This window comes from Galendromus occidentalis, unplaced genomic scaffold (assembly GCF_000255335.2).
Source record: "Galendromus occidentalis unplaced genomic scaffold, Mocc_1.1 scf7180000077089, whole genome shotgun sequence".
Lineage (NCBI taxonomy): Eukaryota > Metazoa > Arthropoda > Arachnida > Mesostigmata > Phytoseiidae > Galendromus > Galendromus occidentalis.
This window is the reverse complement of record NW_003805077.1, coordinates 493,007-513,179: the sequence shown is the minus strand read 5'-3', so window position 1 is coordinate 513,179 and position 20,173 is coordinate 493,007. Positions and strand designations below refer to the sequence as shown.

General features: G+C 51.9%; 1 protein-coding gene across 1 annotated transcript in view; it reads right to left on the bottom strand.

Moving 5' to 3' along the window:
• Positions 1-20,173, bottom strand: part of Plc21C (Phospholipase C at 21C) — a 53,550-nt gene that overhangs the window by 12,972 nt on the left and 20,405 nt on the right. Inside the window, exons 4-13 of the mRNA XM_029110780.1 lie at positions 13,721-13,813; positions 13,070-13,212; positions 12,750-12,921; positions 5,036-5,219; positions 3,437-3,627; positions 2,536-2,729; positions 2,233-2,402; positions 1,840-2,028; positions 944-1,097; positions 239-422 (exon numbers count right to left, since the gene is read on the bottom strand). Of these exons, the coding sequence (XP_028966613.1) occupies positions 239-422; positions 944-1,097; positions 1,840-2,028; positions 2,233-2,402; positions 2,536-2,729; positions 3,437-3,627; positions 5,036-5,219; positions 12,750-12,921; positions 13,070-13,212; positions 13,721-13,813 (1,674 nt within the window). The remainder of the gene's footprint in view (positions 1-238; positions 423-943; positions 1,098-1,839; positions 2,029-2,232; positions 2,403-2,535; positions 2,730-3,436; positions 3,628-5,035; positions 5,220-12,749; positions 12,922-13,069; positions 13,213-13,720; positions 13,814-20,173) is intronic.

Sequence of the window (20,173 nt, the reverse complement as noted above, 5' to 3'; positions counted from 1 at the left end):
GAGCCAAGACCGATCATGCTGACGTCGTCGGAAGAGTCGTCCGCATTTTGGGGGAATACCCCCCTCGTTCGGACGTCAGATATCTTCCGACGCTTCCGCCGTCAGAACATGCGTCATACCGAAGCTAGTCATCGCCATCGTAATTGCTCCTTCAAATTATCTGATCTTCAGCGTCGCAACGTCATGTTCAATAAAATCCGTCAAGACCGTGTCGTGCTCATCGTGTGTGATGGCTCACCTGAGGCATGTAATTGCTTGATGAGACCCGCGTGCCACTAGGGTATATCCTGCTTAGTTGTCTCTTGTTGTAGTTAACAAATTCCACCGGGTGTTCCTTGAGGAGATTCGTCGCTTGCGTTTCCACAAATGACGAAATCTCATAGGAACGGTCTCTCCGCTCAGCGTACTCGAACGAGTGAAATCTGAAAAAGGAAACCGATAGTTGACATGATCTTCGCTCTAACCGTTTTCTGCCGACATGTTCCAATCTGCATATGCTCGGTTCGAACGGAGCGGCGGAAACCGAGATCGACCCCGCGGAACTCGTGTTCTCTCGGATATCTTGACGACCGAGCTCTGTTCCCCGAGTGCTCGGTGGGACAAATTGGCCGATCGAGTCATCGGGAGAACATTTATGCACATCTGGTGGGGATACGTCGGACTTATGCGTTCGTACCCAGCAGACGTTCACCTAGAATTTCCGCCTCCTCTTCCCCGCCTCTCGCGTCCAAGCTTTTAATATGAAGTTTACATGAAGATACTTCTAATGTAAGTTGTATTCGGTAGCTCCCCGTATCCTCTCTGCCATGGTCGCACTACCTTTCCTCGCCTCGACAGCGCGATCTACCTCAATTATCCCAAGCTTCGCTATTGTGCCCTTATGACACGTCCGCTCCTCACGGATTTGAACTCTAGCGGAGGACATCAAGAGATCTCAACTTGCCTGACGGGCTGGCAGTAGTTGACTAAGGCCGACATCTCGGCCACGGCTTCGCTTTCGTTAGCGGCCGTACCCTCTGCATTCGAAGAATCTGCTGCAGCTCCGAACGCTGCACTTTCTTCTTCGTCTGTGTCGGACCCCTCGGACCCGTCGGATTCTGAAATGAATCGATTCCTCTTAAACTGTGAAATCACGTATCTCGGGAACATGAGAACTCCCTGCGAATAACACGACGGACGACGCTGAGGCGCATTCCTCTCAGCACATAGCCATAGTGTCTTAGTTGCGTCAAGGAGTCCTTATTCCTTTCTGTACGTAGCGATGGACCTCAGTCAGGGCGCTAGACTTGAGACTGGCCACCACTTCTACTCCGGAGGTAAGGGTCGGAGGCTCCAGTAAGTTTTAGATTAGAACTCCAGCTCGGAATGAATCTTCGGTGGAGCTCGCTCTCGAAGAGATAGGGTCTCCGGATGGAGTTCTAAGAAACGTGGCACCGCACTGCTCTTCTGGATTACGTTGGCAGAAAGGCTCGAGGTCGACCGGCCGGCCGCTGGAGCGACTGGCAGAGCTCACCATCGAGGTGACCATATTCGCTCAGCTCGCGTTCAACCCGGGCTCAAAACATCTATTACCGTCATCGTCGTTCCCGACCCCGCGGGATCGGAGTCGTTCCCGGGAGGAACTCGATTCTCCCAAGAGCCCATCAAAATCACAGCGTTCCCGGTTGATGCGTTCTCTGTACGATCATGGCTCAGAGTGCGCGATCGCTCCGCATTCTGTCATCGGAGTATTGCTGCGCCTTCATGAGACTTCGGATTAACAGCTCTTCCGATCACAGATTTTTCGCGATTCCCGTCCGTGCATTGACCCGCCTCGTGCCGCTTCCCGAATTCACATACCTGCATAAGAGGCGCTGTTGTCGTCATTCCCGGCACTGGACGCGTTGACGTCTACGTCGCCACCAGTCGGAGTGGGATTAGTGGGCGAACTGTGGCTCGGCGCGGCGTCTCCACCCGAATTGCCCGCAGGCCTATGACCCAAGGACGAGGCCGCCTGCGGCGAGCTCGTTGTCGGGATAGGCTTGTGTGCTGCCGAAGAAGTCTCTCTTAATTCATACCTTTGATGCACGTAAATCGAATGGGAGAAGCATGCATTGAGTCCTTCTCCGTGTTCGCCATTCTTCGTCAGATTTTTCTGGCGGGAGTGCGGCGCGAAAATAGCTCGATAGATCGGGGAAATATCAGTTCGAAGGCGATCGAATACCTCGGGAGCTCAGCAGAAGTCGAACTTACGTCTCGGGTGATGTTTCTTCTTGTTTTTGATGATGATTTTCCGTAACAATTGGTTTGGGGAGGGAAGAGGAACTCCACTTTTGAGAGGATGGCTAGACAGGGGTTCGTTCAGCAGCATATCTCCGAAAATCTTCGTGCAATACTGCGCCATTTTCGCCTGCTGCTTTGGTCTGTGGGAGGAGCTCATTGATTTCAGTTTTTTTCTGATTTGCGAAAAACCAGATCCGTTGAGAAACGACGCCCCTCCTGGAGCAGGACGCGTGTTGGGGGTGGGGGGGAGCGCGAAGCAGATCGAATACTCACGAGCAATGGTTTTCGAATGAAAGAATGACTGGGTACTGTGAGGTCTTGAAGGCGGAATCGGCAATAGCTTCAATCACTTCCTTTAAAAGTATCTCAGTCACTACGGTATAGCCGTGTGTTATAATTGGTTCCTCATCGCTGTTCCGGCCGTTCCAGCAGTCTAGTTCGATACAACGACATCCTGATAGTAAGCACTGCGGGGAAATAGAAACGCCGATTTAGCGGATTCCAATCCGATCTCTGTTTTCTTACCACCGGTTCTGCGATCTCTTCGGTGTAGTTGCCCAGATGATATTGGATTTCTCGTCTCCCTTGCTGGCGCCCCTCTCTCCGTGATAGCCAAATCGGTCTTCTTTAGAGAAATACCCTATCACTCCCCGATCCCTTCCATTCACGAATCCCATCGCCTACAACGGCATTCTCCGCTCAAGAGGTCTCTCTCCACTCGGAGGAATTAGTTTCTCATTGTGCTGAGGTGAGCCAGCCACCCTGCAAGCCAGCAAGCCAGCCGCCCGGCCGGACGGCCAGCAAGGTCGTCGCTCAAACACTCAATCAAGGCAGTCGGGAACAAAATTTCAAAAGGGATCTACTCTTTGAAGATTCTCTTGATTCGGATTTTCTCACCGAGCCGAGGAGAGATTTATGAACACCGTCCTGCCGACGTCTTCGAGAGTCTGCTCGACACGTGGCTAGAGAGGCCTCGAGTCATAAGATCTCAAGGTCAGACTGTCAGGATCGCTCGAGCATCACTCCGACTGATTCGTGTCGAGTTCAAGTCGGAGCTCCCCTCCGGAGTCGATGGCGAGGCTCGAGGTCTCAATTCTCATTGACCTAGTATACTTGTGGACATTTATGCGGTATCCCTCCAGACACCGATGATTGGAGCGAGAAGTATCCTCACCTGTCGGTACATTTCAACGGAAGATTTTCCCGTTAGCTGATGGCCTGTCAGGTAGGTGTTGTGCGACGAGTTGATGAAGTAGTGGTTCAGCGGCTGATCCATGTCCTGACTCAAATCGATTTTTTCAGGAGCGATTATAGCATTATCTTCGCTTAAAAGGTATTTGAGAAAGCCCTCGAAGGAGAGAACTCCTGGAAAGAATACGAAAAGCCACATTCTTTATTATGATCCGGGGATCTGATCAGGTACCGGCGGAGCGCGGAGCCCGTGGCTTTAAAAGTATCGAGGAAGCTTCGGAAGACGTCAACCCACGGTGCTCTCTCATTGTGGAGGGAATTTCGAACATGGTCCCGAACATTCTTCAGAGCCTGTAGGACCGTTGGACGCATGTATGGCCCTTGAGGGAATTCGCGACCCCTCGTGCTCCCCTGCTCCGCGGAGGATGCGGCAAGCGTAAACGACACTGACATATATTCTCGACGTAGCGAAGACCTTCTAACGGGGATGGGACCGAACACCGGCGAATAGGCTTCGAAATGAGCGAAGGAAATAGGCACAGAATGCGGATACAAGCGGGAGCTATACAGGAGGGACGCCAACGTCTGATGCGGGTCCGAGCTGTGTGCTCTTGGGGAGCTTGTATCTTTTCACAATGAAGTCTTTCCGGATGAGAAACTTCCGTCTCCGAGGAGGTGCGAACCATTCATTCGGATCACTGCCGTACGACCATAGCCTCTGAGAATTTCTGCTTCTGATCTCACGCTTGCATGGCGACCTATACCTATGTCCACTACTCATTCTTTCTATACCGATATGAACAGCAGCGGTGGCGGAATCAAGCTTGGTCAGTCGATTTCGGATAATATGTCAGGCAAGCCATTCTTTCCCCAGAGACCTGAGTTATGGCAGCAGGAAGTAAGCAAACTCCCAGAGGGAAGGACGGTAGCCCCTAATTGATTGCAGACATAGAGAATCCTTTTGACGAGCTCGAGCAGACGAGGTTCGAGAATAAAATCTTCGAAACGAGGGACTTGAACGGAAAACAGAAAGAAACACGACTACCACTTCAACGAAAGCGGTCAATCCAAGGCCGAACAGAGAGTTCCCCAAGAAAGACTTCAGCGTACGCAATGAGATATCTGAATCCGCCCAAAGAGAGTCCCTCAACCCGCTATTCGTGCCCCATTCCCGGATTTTTCTGAGCAACTCTTTCTCCCTCGACCTCGCGTCAATCACATTCCGAAGAGGGAGAACCCTCGACCATGGCCTTCTGTCGCTAGAGTTCGGCTCCGATATTTTCTTCTGGTGATCACTTTCTTCCCTCCTTGCTCCCTCACAACCATGCCATAGAGTATCATGTTCATTTGAGCTCATGCTTTCACAAGTAAGGGGATCCAGCTCGAAACCAAGTGAGCTGCGCGTTGCGACGGCGAGGCTCAGAATTCTCCCCGAGGGATGATGGGAAGAGGAAGCAGGTCTACTCGTCGTCGAACTTTTCGCAAAGATGGTTCGCGTGACGTACTGAGCAAACATTCCGTCTCCAAGCTGCGAAGACTTCCCTTTGTTAAGTTGAGTGAGCTCGAATGTTGTCACACTCACCTTTCTGGACATTGGATTTGTTGGGTTCATACTGCTTTATAAGGTCTCGTGCACGATCAGGATTGGCGTAAGGATAGAGGATTTCGTTGAGGCGGGGATCACGCTGTTCTCGGTTGAGAAAATTCACCAATTGTTCAGTATTCATTACTTTCTTCTTGCTCGCTCCGCAGAGCTCTTCGAATATCTGAAACGAATGCGGAAAATCGGATATGGAAGCGATAATGATCGATTCATACCGCTAGCACGAATAATTATGACTGTCGAAACCCGCTCCACTTTCGCTTCGACTGATCTTTCTGAGTGCGTTCGGTGGAGCAGATTGTGTAAACAAAGCGGTCCTCTTCGCCGTCGGAGCTACAGCGTCAATCTCGTTTGCGAGCTTGTATTCAGTCCAACTACACAGTTGCCCTGAAAGGGAGCGAATGTGGCAATCGCCCTTGCATTCGAGCGGAACGGCATTCCCAATCATACAGGATGAAGAAGCTCCTCGTTAGCTCAATTGTGTTCTCGTTCAGTTTCACACGGAGGTATCTTTCCCATTTCCCATCACCGGTTCCTGGAGCAGATTCATGAACGGAGGCCGGGGAAGATGCACGACGCATTTCTTTCTCGATCGGCAGCTCTTAAACGTCTTTCCTCCTTCTGTTTGTTCATTGATGATTAATAATATTCATCAAATTTCCTCGGTCAAAGAATATTTGCCTTTGAAGACGACGCTCCTCAAATTTTTAACGAAAGCTTCAGGCTTCATTCTCGGATCTGCGAAAGGCTTCCAAGACAAACACGGGTTCACGGATCAAAAGAGATAATCTGTCGCGATGAAAATCGCCACCACTCCAGCAATCTCGCGGTGAAACGGTGTCCCAGGGGGAACCGTATTCCCTCACCCTTGACGGAGGGTAGGGGCTACGAAATTTGCCGCAGTCTACCAATGAGCCCCTCGTAACCTGTGCGGGATCACCAGCGACCGTCAAGAGTATCATTCTCGAGGTTTGGCCAACAAAGAGGAATGAGCCTTCTCGGGGAGGCAAGATGGGGAAAACGAAGAGAATATCTTCATAAGGGGCGAGACGCTATCTCAGATTCTCGGACACGGAAGGGGTGACTGGTGAGAGAAACGCAATGCTATCATGATCGCCTAGCGATTCGTTAGTCCGTCGCATTTATTGGTTTCCCCGTTTTCGGAACGAGTCAACTTTCTCTCTTGATTTCACATCGGTCCGAATCGGGAATTCCAGTCACGAGCTGCTGGAATAGCCATTTTTGCATTCTGCGATTCTCGGACGAAATCGGTTCTCCTAATGATATTTGGATTGAGGCCACTTCAAGAGCTCTCGATGAGAAAATCCGACCGGATCTCTTCATCTAATTCATGAGACACGCTCGCTCGGATTATGCTCGAGTACTCCCCGACTCCCGGGAGGGTATCGGAGAGAAATACTCGCAGTAGCTAATCCGCCAGCGAATCTCCATAAATATTGACGAACAAATGAACGATCTTGGTTCTCATTCCCGATCTAGATTCGCGATCTACTTCCTAAGATTACCAATAATCGTACAATGTGGGGAACCCTTCGTCAGGTTCCAGCTTCGCACACTACCCAGGCTGGAGCTCGAACGCCGTGGCAATGCCGAAGACCGTCATATCCGCTCTGGGCGTTCGAGCCAAGAGCAGAATTCTGCTTCCAGTCGAGTTCAGCGGAGTATTCTCGAATGTAGTTCGGGAGGCAACGGGGACCTGGGAGCGATTCGCCTCCCTGCGTCTTCGGTCCGGCTTCAGTATAGGCTTCGGAAACAACGTCGATTCATGGAGAGAGTGCTCGCTTGGTATTCATCGCCAGCGTTACCGGAACATCCGCTTCGAGAACAACGGACTTCGATCGGAAATGTCGTCGCGGGCAAAAAAGACCGCTCAGTGAGGCTATCACATACAGAGGCCGAGAAGGCCAAGAGCGCCGCATTATCTGCCAAGTATAACCCATGCTGTTAGGGATGTCATGCCCTTGTCCTTGTTCCCGACGCGACTCTTAGTCGAGTCTCGTCGTCCCGAAGGGTCCGCGGCATGACCCAAAGCAACAACTACATACGAGGACTGTTTTCTTGTTGGGTCGTCTCCCATATCTTCCAACTCGATATGCTTGCTGAGTCTTGCATTACTCGACCGAACGTACGATATCCCGCTGGAGAGGGGTCGCGCCGAGGGAATGGGAGAGCGCGATCCGCGGTGACAAGCTCGGAATTGAGCTCTTCCCGTCGCGGGTCGAGGTAAGGAGTGGGATTGACGAGCGCGTATACCTCTTCGAAATGGACTGACAGGTGAAAGTAGGATTTCTACTTTCTCGAGCCGAAGGCGCTCAAGAAATTTCCACGGGAGACCTCGGTTCCTACCATCTCGGACGTATGTCGACGATGCGATTCACATTGAGACCTGTTGTTCGTGCCGCACAGAATTCGGGAAAATGGTACAGGAGTTTCTTGGGATGATTCCTTGAGTTCCGCAATCCATCTGATGGACCGGCTTCCCCCACACGGATTGCTCACTCGTGAGTTCAGAGCAGAGGTGCTCCGCTCGCGAGGGCCTTTGCCCGAAACGTACGACGAGCCGGAGGCTTCATCGACGTCCCAATTCGAGAGGGGGAAGCTCATCATGAAACTTTACGTTTGAGCGCAGAACCCATGGGGGGCTCAGTCAGAACTCCTCGCCTACCCCAGATGAGGTGCTGCGGATGCTTTCCGAGACGAGCGAATCGACCGACGCTATCGGATCGATGCCAATACTGGTCAAGGAAGTGCGTGGCATCACAAAGAAAAAGGATTCGGCGTTTCAGACGGCACTTGAGCAGAGTCTGACAAGTATCACGAGAATCCACAAGCAGCGCGCACAGCACATCGGCCAATTATCACCCGGCACGGTAAGTGGCGAGCAGAGTCAGAGCAACGATTCAAATGACCGGTGCGCGGAGCGGAGATTGATGTCCAGGTCAGAGACTGATGAACACACATGGGGGTCGAGTTATTTCGAAGATGTAGATAAGTTGTGATTAAGATTCGCTTCAAGCTCAAAAAGTTTTTCCTCCCGGAAGTTAGGGGAGCTGCCCAGATGAGATTGAAGAGGACTCGACCCATTTCGTCAGACATTGGAGCATTTCCCGTGAGTGACCTGAGTTCCGAGGAGGACGATCGACGGTATGAGACAAATCCAGAAATCAGAGGATATGACTTCGAAGAAGGAGTCGATTCCCGGGTGTCCAGCTCTGGCTAAGCCGAAGCAGTTAGAGAGATCCGAGGACTTTATCACGTTGTTCGCTTGGACAAACCTCTGGAAAGGTCTGTGATTCGGGGTCAAGAGCCTTAATCTCGCCGGGACCTCGGTTAGGGTTCGATTACACGAGCACACCAGAATGAGGTCCTTCGCTGCGAAGGGAGTCAACCTGGCCAGTTGGTAAGGTCTTTCCGCCCGTAATCCCCTCAGAGAGCATTCTAGCTCCTCTCTGATGATACATTCGGATTGCGATTCGGCTACCGCACGCTCTCTCCATGAGAATAAATTCGATGCCCGATCGCACCATCGAGCCCTTCCCAGTGAGTTCCAGTTGACAACCACTAATCCAGAATAATGAATCTTGTGACTCGGGAGTCGTTTTCGAGTGAATATAAAATGAGCTATGCATTTTGCTCTGATGTTCAAGATTATGTCAACAGGGTCCATCCATGACTGGTCAACGGATTTCGACAGGAGAACGATCTTTTGAGGCACCGCTACAGCTTCGACGAGAAAGAGTTCCGCCTCGCCCGACCCGCGTGGCATCTAGGAACTTCGAAAGTCTACCGAGCTATTCCTCCCCCCGGTAGCGACACTGCATGTACCCGGAAGGAGCGCATTGTCGAAACAAATACGCACGTGAGCACTTTTCACTGAGTGAAATTCTAGGTGGATGATCCTTCGGAAGACCTCACGGATGCCTGATGAGCTCTACTCTCGCCCTATTGGATGATTCAGAGAGTAATCGACGAGAAAGGCAACGCCCGCAAAGTGATCAGCTGACGCTTGTCGAGGTCAAGAGATAGTCCCCTATCGTCAAATCTTTCGATCCAGCAGCGGCAAGGAGGAAAGAAAAGGTCTGCGGGAAGAAAGCAAGTCTCGAAATGACAATGAGACACATTTTTCTCCGCGAAAGATCCGAGATATCAAAGCATATCGATTATACATATCCCGGGCGGGTGTGCAAGAGAAGATATCTCGAGTCGTTGTTCATTTCGAAAATTCACAGCTCGCGTCGAAGAACATCTCGCGATGACTCCCCCATCTGATGAGGGCTTCTTCTGAGCTCATGCCGCTCCGAATGGTACGAAAAATAGATCCACCAAGGGCCGCGGGACAGTTTCCACGTTTCTTGAGAGCTTGCCTACCGTCAAATGGAGCGCATTTCGGTATACTTATCGGATTGAGTTGGGGCCAGCACCATCCCCGTTGGTGTCCGGTCACCAGTCTGGGCGGCGATTCGCCACTCATTCTCAGTAAGGAGCTATCTCTCTAATAGATGGAACGATTCGAATTCAGTATCGGACCTCCTCGTCTGGGTACGAAAGGAAACTCGATGGAGGCCGGAGAGGTCGTTGCGGTGAGATTCTGAGGCCGTCAGAGTCGTCTTTCGGAAGATAAATCGCGATAGGTGTGTTCCATCTCGCCCTACGATTTCATATGTTGCGCCACGTGCGGCAGGAGTACTCTCGCCTTTCGCTCGCCATAGACGGGAGTAGGGTATCTCGGGCAATCATAGACTGCGTCGCGTATGCGGAGTTTCACAACGAATGCATTGGCGTCCGGACTCTGGCGGCTATGGCTCTCAATATCAGCATGGTGGGAGGCTCCGGGGACTTGGTGACGGGTGCGCTCAACGGTAGGCTTCTCATTTCGGATCATGAGAATTCTCCGCCAGGTAGTTATCTGCAGGATGGGCTCCCGACATCCCGCGGAATGCATCAGGGAAGCGCGGGAGAATGAAAGATGAGCGTCAGTCCGACCGGGTCGAGAGTCCCTCCGCGAGACGAAACGCATCCGCGACGCAAACTTCGCAACGCATCCGAGTCGGGCCTCACTCACTCAGGTCGTTGCTGTGTCGAAGCATTTTGAACGATAGCGCGGAATATTTCAGATGGAGCCTCGAAATTGGTTTCCGTCGCTTGGGAAGGCTCCGGACAATCATCGAGAAAAATCTTGCATCGCTCCCGGAAAGGGTAGATGTCATCTCCGTGGACGATGAGAGGTCTTCCTAACAATCGACACTCATACGTTGAGCTGGGACTCGTTGTTCGAGCCGCTGTCATGCTCTCTGTTTTCGTTTGTTCATCCATCAGCCTTTGTGGCTACGAGTACCACTCGGTTGTCGGCTCGACCGACGCGACGTCCTGCCATGCAGTGAGTCGATTGGAGTTCTCGCATGCCAGGGTGACTCTAGGCGCCCGGTACCCGATGGATCGCTCGGAGATCAAATCGCCGCGAGCTCTTGAATTCTTATAGTCGTATGTAGCCGGCAACGCGAGAATATCATGCGGATTCTTCCCCCCCCCTCCCCCGTCCACGTGCAGGCGGACGCCTCAGACCTAATGATGTCCATCGCTCATAAATTCATCGCATGAACACGACTCGTTCCGACACAGGTATCGATTGATTTTCAGGTTTCCAATCCGGGGGTAGTCAAGGAGGCGCGGCCCTTATCACGGGCTAGCCGCCATTATTCTTGCTACATTGGGCCGAAAGCTGGAGAACGTCCCAATGACCAATGCAAACATCAGGTCCATTCGCGATTTCCGTTCTCACACCACAGCTAAGTCTCACTCTCCGTATTCCGCCGTCGTGGTCTCGTTCGCTCAGTCGACTCCTATCAGCATATTGCCGGTCAACAATGCTGAGCAGATGCACAATGTTATTGTTCAGCGATCGAGAAGATTCTTCTCGGTTTTGCTCCGCACTTGTCAGTTCTCTGGGCCTCTACTGGAATAGCCACATCAATTATTATCAGATGATGCATCGCAGCGTACGATCGAGGCATAGTAGGGATACGATCTTGAGCTTTGATCTCGGGAGCAATTGAAGATCATAGAGAATGCGCCAGCTGATTCAGAGGCGTCGTGAAAGATCGCGAGATCTCATTTGATGGATAGAGACCGAGAACATGAATAGTTCTTCTCTACCTTGCGGCGACCAAGCGACCTCAAGGGATATGGGGGGCTGGCCGCTCTTCAGACGCTTGCACAAGAGTCATCATTCGTTCACCGAGATCGAACTCCCCCTCCCAGGGCCAACTCTTCGCTATTCCATTGCTGGAATCGATTGAATCCTATCGCATGAGTCTCCATCAACTGCTATAGATCCTTCGGTAAACCTCTCTGTGAGCAACTCTTCGAAACGCTACATGAGTAGTTCCTACATTTCTATACAGAGCATGTTCTATCCAGGGACTGGGGCTGGTGGTGCGACAGGCCTGGGAAATTCCTCCTTCCAGATGGACTCCTGCCTTGTCCAGGCATGGGTTTCTAGCATGCCCGTAGACTGTGACGTTAATACGGACTTCCGTGATTTAGTTGAGGAGGCTTGAAGATCTTCTCGTATTCCAGGAGCCGGTGTCGGTGGATCCGGATGGCTAATATCGGTATCGATTGCGAGTTGGGAGCTGAATCACACCGAATCAAACAATAGCCTTCGACAAACGGACTCTGACTGCTGGGAAGACAGAGTCTCCTTCTCGAGTGCCTCTGTCATCAAGTCCCCCTGTTTGTTCCAGATGGAGTCTGGCACTCGGAGGACCTGTCGGCTCCGGAGAGCTTCAAGTCATCCGTCCGTAAAAAACAGAAGTCGTTCATCATCGTCCCGTCGCATACCCGTCTATCTCCACTGCGTGGCCGTTGTCTCATTTCAGGCAAACACAAGCGGCACTCTAGTGACTGCGCTTGAGTTTTTACTGCGGCAACTCGGCCTTCGCGTGAATACACAACGCACAAAGGGAGATTTCCAGAGCTCCATGTAGGAAAAAAACAGAGAGAGCCAGGCGACCGACCACCGCAACCGTGAACAAGCCTCTTCTTTGTGCAGATACTCTTGGCATCGGTGCTCATTGAACGCTTCATTCGCTCGAGCCCATCCTTCTCCGCCGGCCTAGATACGCGGGGTACGGAGGAGCGATTTCTAAATCAGATGGATACCCGACCATGCTCAGGAGTAATTCTCTCGCGATGATTTCTGAGGAGAAACCGCGAAGAGAGAATTCTTCAAAAGAGGGATACATGAGGGTTCGCAGGAAAAGTGAGATAAGGATCGTTCCATCCTAATCATGTATCCCGCTGAAGAGATTCGGTGATTACTCTGATTGCGGAAAAGCTCGAACGAAGCGGAGCTACCCACGTGGGGACCTTCCGATGCTGCGGCGAGACTGAGTGAGACGGCTCGAGCGACGTCGCAGACGGGAAGTACAACGAGAAGAACAAGTGACCGAACTCCATTATCTCCCATCCGGACGAGCGGTCTTGAGGGCGATACCCGAACTGCATCATCGGGAGCATTGTCTCCCGCGAGACTCCGCTGTCCGATGCAGAGTTGGGGAACGGCATAATGCGCTTGACAGTCTAGGAATCCAAGGGATAATTGCCTTCCGAATCCCATTCTAAGTGACTTCACTAAATCAACCGGGCGGAAAAGAAGCCTGAATTAACTGACCTGTTCGACCTCGGATCTTTGCGTCAGATGCCGGTAGAAGTTGTAGAACGAATCGAATGTTAACTTCTCAGGAGTTATCGAATCGCCTTTCGAGTTGGCGATGGACGTCGTTTCCAGGCATTTCTCCACGCGTCGCCGGTCATCTTTGTGGTTGGCGAACATTTTCACAATACTGGAAAGCAGTCGTGTGATTGAAGGATTTTCCCTATCTCACTCAGAACACGGTTGAAATGAGGTTCCTCAGAGGAGGCGGTGCTCCCGCAATCCGGACGGTTCATTACAGCTCGCACATGACGGCGGATACGGTGAGAGGGATTTACCTTTTTACAGGAATCTTCCCCTCCTTATCAGTCGATAATAGTATCCTTGTGTGCATCTTCTCGAGGTAGGTCATGACCGGTGCGTTAAGAAATAGTAGATTGGTCGCCATGCCGAGCAGCTCGTCGGCCCATTGTTGAGCCACCTACAAGAGACAAAAGCGACGGCGATATGTAATTACGACAATGCGACCGAAGAAAGAACACTTCAACAGACGGCTCCGGAACGTGGTCGCAGCCGATACTATCGATGGGAGCAACAACGAGAGCTCCCCGCCGCGGGCGTGTGAAGGAGTTTAGGCTTAGGCGATCCACGACTCTATCAGAGTGGCTGATTTCCGCCTCGGCCTTTTTCCCACCGATTTCATTCATAACAGAATACTCCGCGGTAGAGTCTAAAGCTGTAGGGAGTTGTTGTCAACAGCACTCGCTGCCGATTCCCGTACTATTTGGAAGCTGGCTGTCTCAAGGGTATTGTATTCAGGAGAAATTCGATCCCATTTTTATTGAGGACGGCTTCTTTCGTGTCTGCGAGAACTCGATACTATCTCACTCGAATTCTTGTTCGAGATCTTCGCTAGGTCGGGTCGACGCCTGCTGTTTCCGTTCCCGGTGTGTCTCCTCGCTATCGCGAGCTGTCAAAAACGTACTCACCTCCCGAGAATTACAACAGAAACTTATAAATGAGACGTTCACATAGTCCGCTCCGTAGACCACCGTGACGGTTTTGTCCTCGAGGGTTGCATCCTGGAACGAGACAGAAGAACGTGATAAAACATATAGGAACACATCTGCATATCGCATGGGTCCCAACATCGCGTACTCATTCATATAGAATCGATGGATATGAGCGAGACGGATTCGCCGTCCGGCGAAGCCTCCTCAGGAATCTTCTGCAAATTGCGCGATGTTCAGCTGCGTCCCCAAGACCAAAAACTCGAGACAAGGTCATCGAATGATTCCGGGCCGATGCGTAAATATGCTGCGGAAATGGTCTTTCCTCCCCACGCTTTCGTCGCGAATCCGCGGCGATCAGATCCGGCCATCGATCGGATCGTCATTATCATAATTGAAATATCACCCCACTTCCCGTGATTGTAGGACACAAAATTGATGATCCAGGAGACGGCGACGAGAGAGATTCATTGCTCTAGAAAGTGCCTGCACCACGACGATCTTTCGTCTCTCCAGTCAAAAGTCGATCAAACGAACATAACTCATGAAAGATGGAAATTCGTCTTGGAGCGCTCGGTCCGATGAAACAATCAGTTCCAATGTTTTCTCCCAAAAATAGGGCCGCCCTGGATAGCGAGTTTTTCCCCTAGAGATACGCAGTATTGCTGTTTGTCATAAAAACACTATTAGATAAGACGGGTTGGCATGGCCTTCTCTCGCAGAAAACTCGATGGAAATCAAGATGCCTTAGCCTCGCGAAGGCACTATTGGGCTTGAAACTCCAGTGCGAGTATCTACGTGATATGGTTCAGTTTTCGGCCTGAATCGCCCTTCATCGATTGCGCTCGGACCTTGATGGAGGAGCCACATCAGCAACTTGAACTTCTAGGCCGAGAGAGATTACCTCATAGGAATCGATAGGACTCGTAGTGGACAAATTCCCTCCTTCGAATGGTTCAGGCTCTGAATGAGCATTGTCCACGGATAACCGACTTTCCCTGCTGAGCTCGTCGAGAGCCCACCTCGGCAAGGGACAACTTCCGAGTAAGTAGGCCGTGATGAATCGGCGATTATCGAGTCACCTTGAGAAATCATCAAGTGGAGCGGAAATTTGTGTCTCGGGACTGCAAGTCGGGTGAATGCAATGAGGCGATAATTTTCCTCGAATACATAATAAGACACTCGAGCAGTCGGCAGCATATCAGCGTGGCGACGACGCCGACGGCACGGCATCGGCATAACAAGCATGACCTGATTCTGACAGCTCAGTTGAAGGGACGGGAGACACAGTCTTCGAGAATCAGAGCATGTATGTAGGTAGATATCTCGAAACTCTCGAAGGAGTCCGAAGAGGCCGCTAGAAACAAGCAAATCGATTGAGGGAGGATCGACCGCAGGAGTTATCCGATGGACGGATTCTCCTTTCAATATCCCGCCGCCGACTACTTGAATGCGCCGAGAAGACAACTCGGAAGCCCCCACAGTTTTCGTTCCCTGGTCGGTTCAGCTGGTGCGGCAGACGAGGCCGTCGACGGTCGGGCTCTAATGACGAAGCAGCTTGCCGTCCGGCCAGTCGCTCGAGAGCCGGTCAGCCGGGCGGACAGACAGACAGACTGGCTGACTCAGAGAAGAGTCTGACGTGTCTGACGTGTAGTCTCCGGGGCCCTCGAGGAAGGGAGCGGCCCGTCCGCCTATCCGCCGGTCAGCCAGTCGTTCAGTCTGTAGGTCCGACAGGCGGGCAGGCGGCCAGCGTGCGAGTCTGGCGGAAAAGGACGAAGGCAAGCAAGGAAAGAGCCCGAGACGGTCCAAGACGAGGCTTGGCCCGGTTCCTTGTTTGCTCACCTGCTCCTACCTCCACTTGATGATCGACTCGATGACTGGTTGGCAGTTCCATCGCCGGCTTTCGGCTTTGCCAAGTCAGATTCACCATCAGAAAAGGATCGTCGGCGATTTTTCGTTATTGAGCCAGAAATCTCTTCCGGGAGTTTTTGATTTCCCCGTGAAGACACGGGAAATGTGTGGAAAAAAAAAAATACTTCCAGACACGAACTGAATTCGTGCTCGCGCCTCCTCTGGAGTACCCCAGAATCTCCAGACGTTCCATGATCCTTCCGAATTATTCAATTTGTAAAACCCGCGACCGACTCCAGATAAGCGATGGGAAAATGTTGTTCCCTTGCGGAACCTAGAAGCCTCCCAGACTCATCAAAGGTGTGGCAATGAATCGCCCACATTTTCGCGACTCCCTTTTCGCACCATCGCGATCTCATCAGAATTTCGATTATCGATCTGCACGCTTTGTGGACGTATCGCACGCTGGGATGAGCGCACCATCACGTCCTGAGACAGATCCACGTAAACAAGAAGAAAACGCCGCAACAAACACACTTTTGCAGATTGAGTTACTCCCTCTGAGTACGTTTACACGCCTAGATGAGCCGGAGTGAACACGTCGACGTCAGTTCGCTCGGTTGCAGATACGTGCACCCATTAAACGGACGATGCAATACCCAAGGGGAATCCGGACGAACTCACGTGAAAAGAATGACCGTTACTCCAATGAATGAACTCCGATGTTTCCGGCGAATCGAAGGAAGGAGAGAGAAGTTTGGGATCAAAAGAATTTTCTTCGCATTAATGAACTCTCCGAAGTTCATCGGTGCATCAGACAATTCTCAAGATCCGAAAGAGCATTCAGGGAGACGATTACTCCCCGCAGCGAAAAACTTTCCGGTGGTTATTCCGCCCAATTCTTTCTCGAATCCCTGGAGCTGGGAGAAAGATAGCCCGCGCTATTCGATAGTAATCTATGATATCCGGCGGTGAGACCCGGAAACTCTTTCGATTCATTCGCGGCGCCCATGGTTCATAATTTCTCAGAATTTATGATTTTCATGGTTCGGAGGTCGCCTCAATTATCTTTGGAGCGGCGCTTCCGAACGGATTCCGTCGCCGACTCGCCCTCGGTTTCCGGAAATATTCGAGAGGAGAGCTCGAATTCCAATGGTGCCGCTCCCCGGGACACATTTATCCGGCGGATGTCGCTCTCTCGCATTAAAAACTCGATCGGCTAAATCGAAAATATCACAAGCCGCAGACGAAATCAGGAGGAGGATATATCCCTTGATCTCCGGAGATCATTGAGGATTCCGCTCTCGGGTTCCAACTCAATGTTCGTCTTCCCCGTACCGGAAAGTGTATCGGAGTCTTCAGGCGGTCCTCTCCTCCGGTCTCTCTGTCGACTCCTCTTCAATCTCTCTCGAACAGCCTTCCGCAGTGCGCCGAAGAAACGTTGGCCGGGAGGGAAAAATCGACCTGAAGCATTCCACGCGTCTATATATAGTTTACAAACAGTGGATTGGAACACAGGAATAGCTTCCGTCTACACGAGCGCCTCCGATATCATGGGGTGGAGATTCTTTCGTGTGAGCAGCACGATATTGTCGATTCATTCTTTCAGGAAAAATGGCAATAGTTTCGCTCGCTCAATCCAGGTGGGAGGGATCGTCGTACGAGGTTCCTCGGGGAACAGCATTCCGAAGTTCGGATCCAACCGAAAGAACCGTCTGGAGGTTTCTCAGGATCTCGCGCTTTCGGAAAAAAAGTTTTCGATCCCGAGGACTCTCGAGATCTCTTCGCGCGATCCCGAGGTTGAGGATCAGATGTATCGAATCCACGACGGGGAGTTGAGATTTACGTCACCGGGAAAAGTGGATATCGAGGTGTGCCACTGAAACTGTGATACAAAGCGGATGATACGGTGATCGCTCGACGATAACTCCGCGGAATATAATTTCCTGCCAGCTGAGAGCTAATCATTTATTAAAATATGATCGTGTCGAGTTACATTTGAGCTGGAACAATCAATCCTGGAGGAGAGCGGGCAGTCCCATTTCGATATCTGAATCCATCAGCGAGCCGCACAATGGTCTCGTGTCAAAATGTTCAAATCTCATTCGTAGCTTAGAGCAGGGATCTCGAAGAACTCCGAGGCAGTGGCGGCCAATCTGCATGATTATTAGACCACCGCACCATCGAAAAAAACCATACTCTGATATAACCGCTACAAGGAGACCCAGACGACTCCTTTCCCTACTCGCGGTATTCCATTTAGCGGAGCGCCGAGGAATAAGCAAGCAGACAGATCGGAATTGATGATGTTGTCAAGCGAAGAATTACCCTTCCCCCTCCGATCGCGCCCGTACTCGACGCCCCTGAGTCGCTGCTTCGGCTCGATCGGGTTCAGATCTGTGATACCTCAGCAACAAGTCGACATCTTCCCGTTGGGCTTTTTCCGACAATTCTACCCGGGGTAATATTCAGTGGGATAAATTTCCAACCTCGGCCTAACAAAGCCGCGTTCGTATTGTGTGCAACAAAAGAAGAGAGGAACTCGGGAATCTCTTGCACGCGGAGAGGAGCGCTAACCGCAGAGGTTGAGAGCCGTAACTCGACTCGACCACAAATTGTCTGGAGAAGCGATAGAAGAGCGACAGAATGAGCAACAAAGGCCTCGCGTGAACAAATAAAAAAACACGTACACGAGTTCGCGTCCCTACGCGACGTCATCAAAACATCGTATCGGTCTTGAATCGCAACAGCGTACACAAGAAGAGCATTTCTGCCTGCAACCTGACGGGGATATAGAGGTACCATAAAGTCGTCTGGTTGAAAGCTTTTCCAGATCGCTCCAACAGGTCCAGGACCACCTGTCTCGGTCATTCGCTCAGACGTGCCTACACGCGCTGAACACGCCCTGCGAGCTAGAGTCGACACACCGCCGAGTACACGTCTTTTGTTCCGAATATTCATCGAACGTTGCTTGATTTATCAGGGTGCGAGCTCCGGAATGCCCGCAGCATCCCCGATCGGACCCGGATGCATGACGCCGAAAGGCGTACATCGTGCGTGGACTCACTTCGTCGTCAGACGTCCGACCTCAGCAAAATACTGGGCAGAGCTTTCTTTTCACAAATGCGAACATTTTGACCGACCACAACATTCGCTCTCGCGATAGGCGAATCGCTCATTCAGGTGGGACCGCTCCCCGTTGGCTCCGCTCATCCCAGCCGTTGACACCTACGTGCTTTCGAGAGGAGAAATCGCGACTCCGATCAGACCGAGTTTCCAGACTGTGCGCGACTGGCTCCGGAGCTGCGCTCCTGACCGAACGAGCTCCTTGTAGACGAGAAACGACGTAAATAACGTCACCGCTGTACGAGAAAGCACGATCAAGCCCGATACTCGTTCCGAGGGGGAGAGTAACGGCCCCAACGTGTTCGTGTGAGTGATAAAGACCCCCTGAAAGTGCACAGGACACGGCATCGAGGAGGGAGCCTGGAGCGCTCGGCGAGACAGCATGAACCTTGCGTCTAGAGCCTCACGATTATTATTGCGGCGGCTGCCGCCACTGATGGGCTTGGATGCCCCGCTCGGTTGGCTTCAGCTCGGCCTCCCCAGGAGCCATCGCCGCCGCCGCCGCTGGTGTGCTTTTCTTCGCTATGGCTTTCACACAAATAGCTTCCGGAGACGGTGTTTTCTCGTTTCGGGCTAGACGGGAATCGACGTTTCGACACCGCAACGCTTTCGGGCCCCGTCTGCGAAGACATCTTTTCAGGAGGGGCGCCTCAACCCGGCAACGAACGCCAGAAGAGCCCTGCCGTCGCACGACTGCTCCGTACAATTGACTTCACCTGCACGCCACCTGCCCAGCCGAATCCTCCCGCATCAACGCCCGCGCAAGATCAACTTCAGCTGTGTTGGCATTGCCGAACAATTTCCTTCAACTGCATCGGGAGTTCTGTGCGAGTGGCACCTCCCGAGCGGATATTGTCGCTCAACCGGTGCGGTGTGCAGCGGAATCCGGGTTCGATCGACTCTCGCATTGCTTTGCTCGTACAACTCACTCCATCTACTTCGAAATCGCCTCACAGCTGGCTCGACACAGGCGGTAATCACCTGCTTGCTCCGTCTTCGTACCGAAATCCGATTTGGAGAGGAATCACAGAATCAATTTATAGTCGCGCAGAGAACCCCGGAATCACAATCAACTCCAGTCAGTCCGCTCCCAAGGATGCGAATTCCATAATGCTCCAGATCCCAGCGAGGAGAAAAAACGTATGAGAATAAATCCGAGCGGTATCATCGGAACGGATCCCGACGACCTTGACTGATTGGTTCAGCTGCGGACCAGTCGGCTCAGTGATACTTCGTAATGAGCCGCTTCAGAACGTGCCCCGATGACGTGGAAGCTCCGAACGGCAACGAGCGCCTCGACCGAAAATGCGCATTAGCGCTCTCTGGCTAGCAGCCGCGGCAGCAGGAGCTTGGAGCCCGAACGCATAGAAACTTTGGGGGAAGTGGCCGTGAAACAGAAACAAATGAGCCGCGTACGGCTCGCAGTCATGGCGGCTCAGAGGGAGCGGGGAAGGG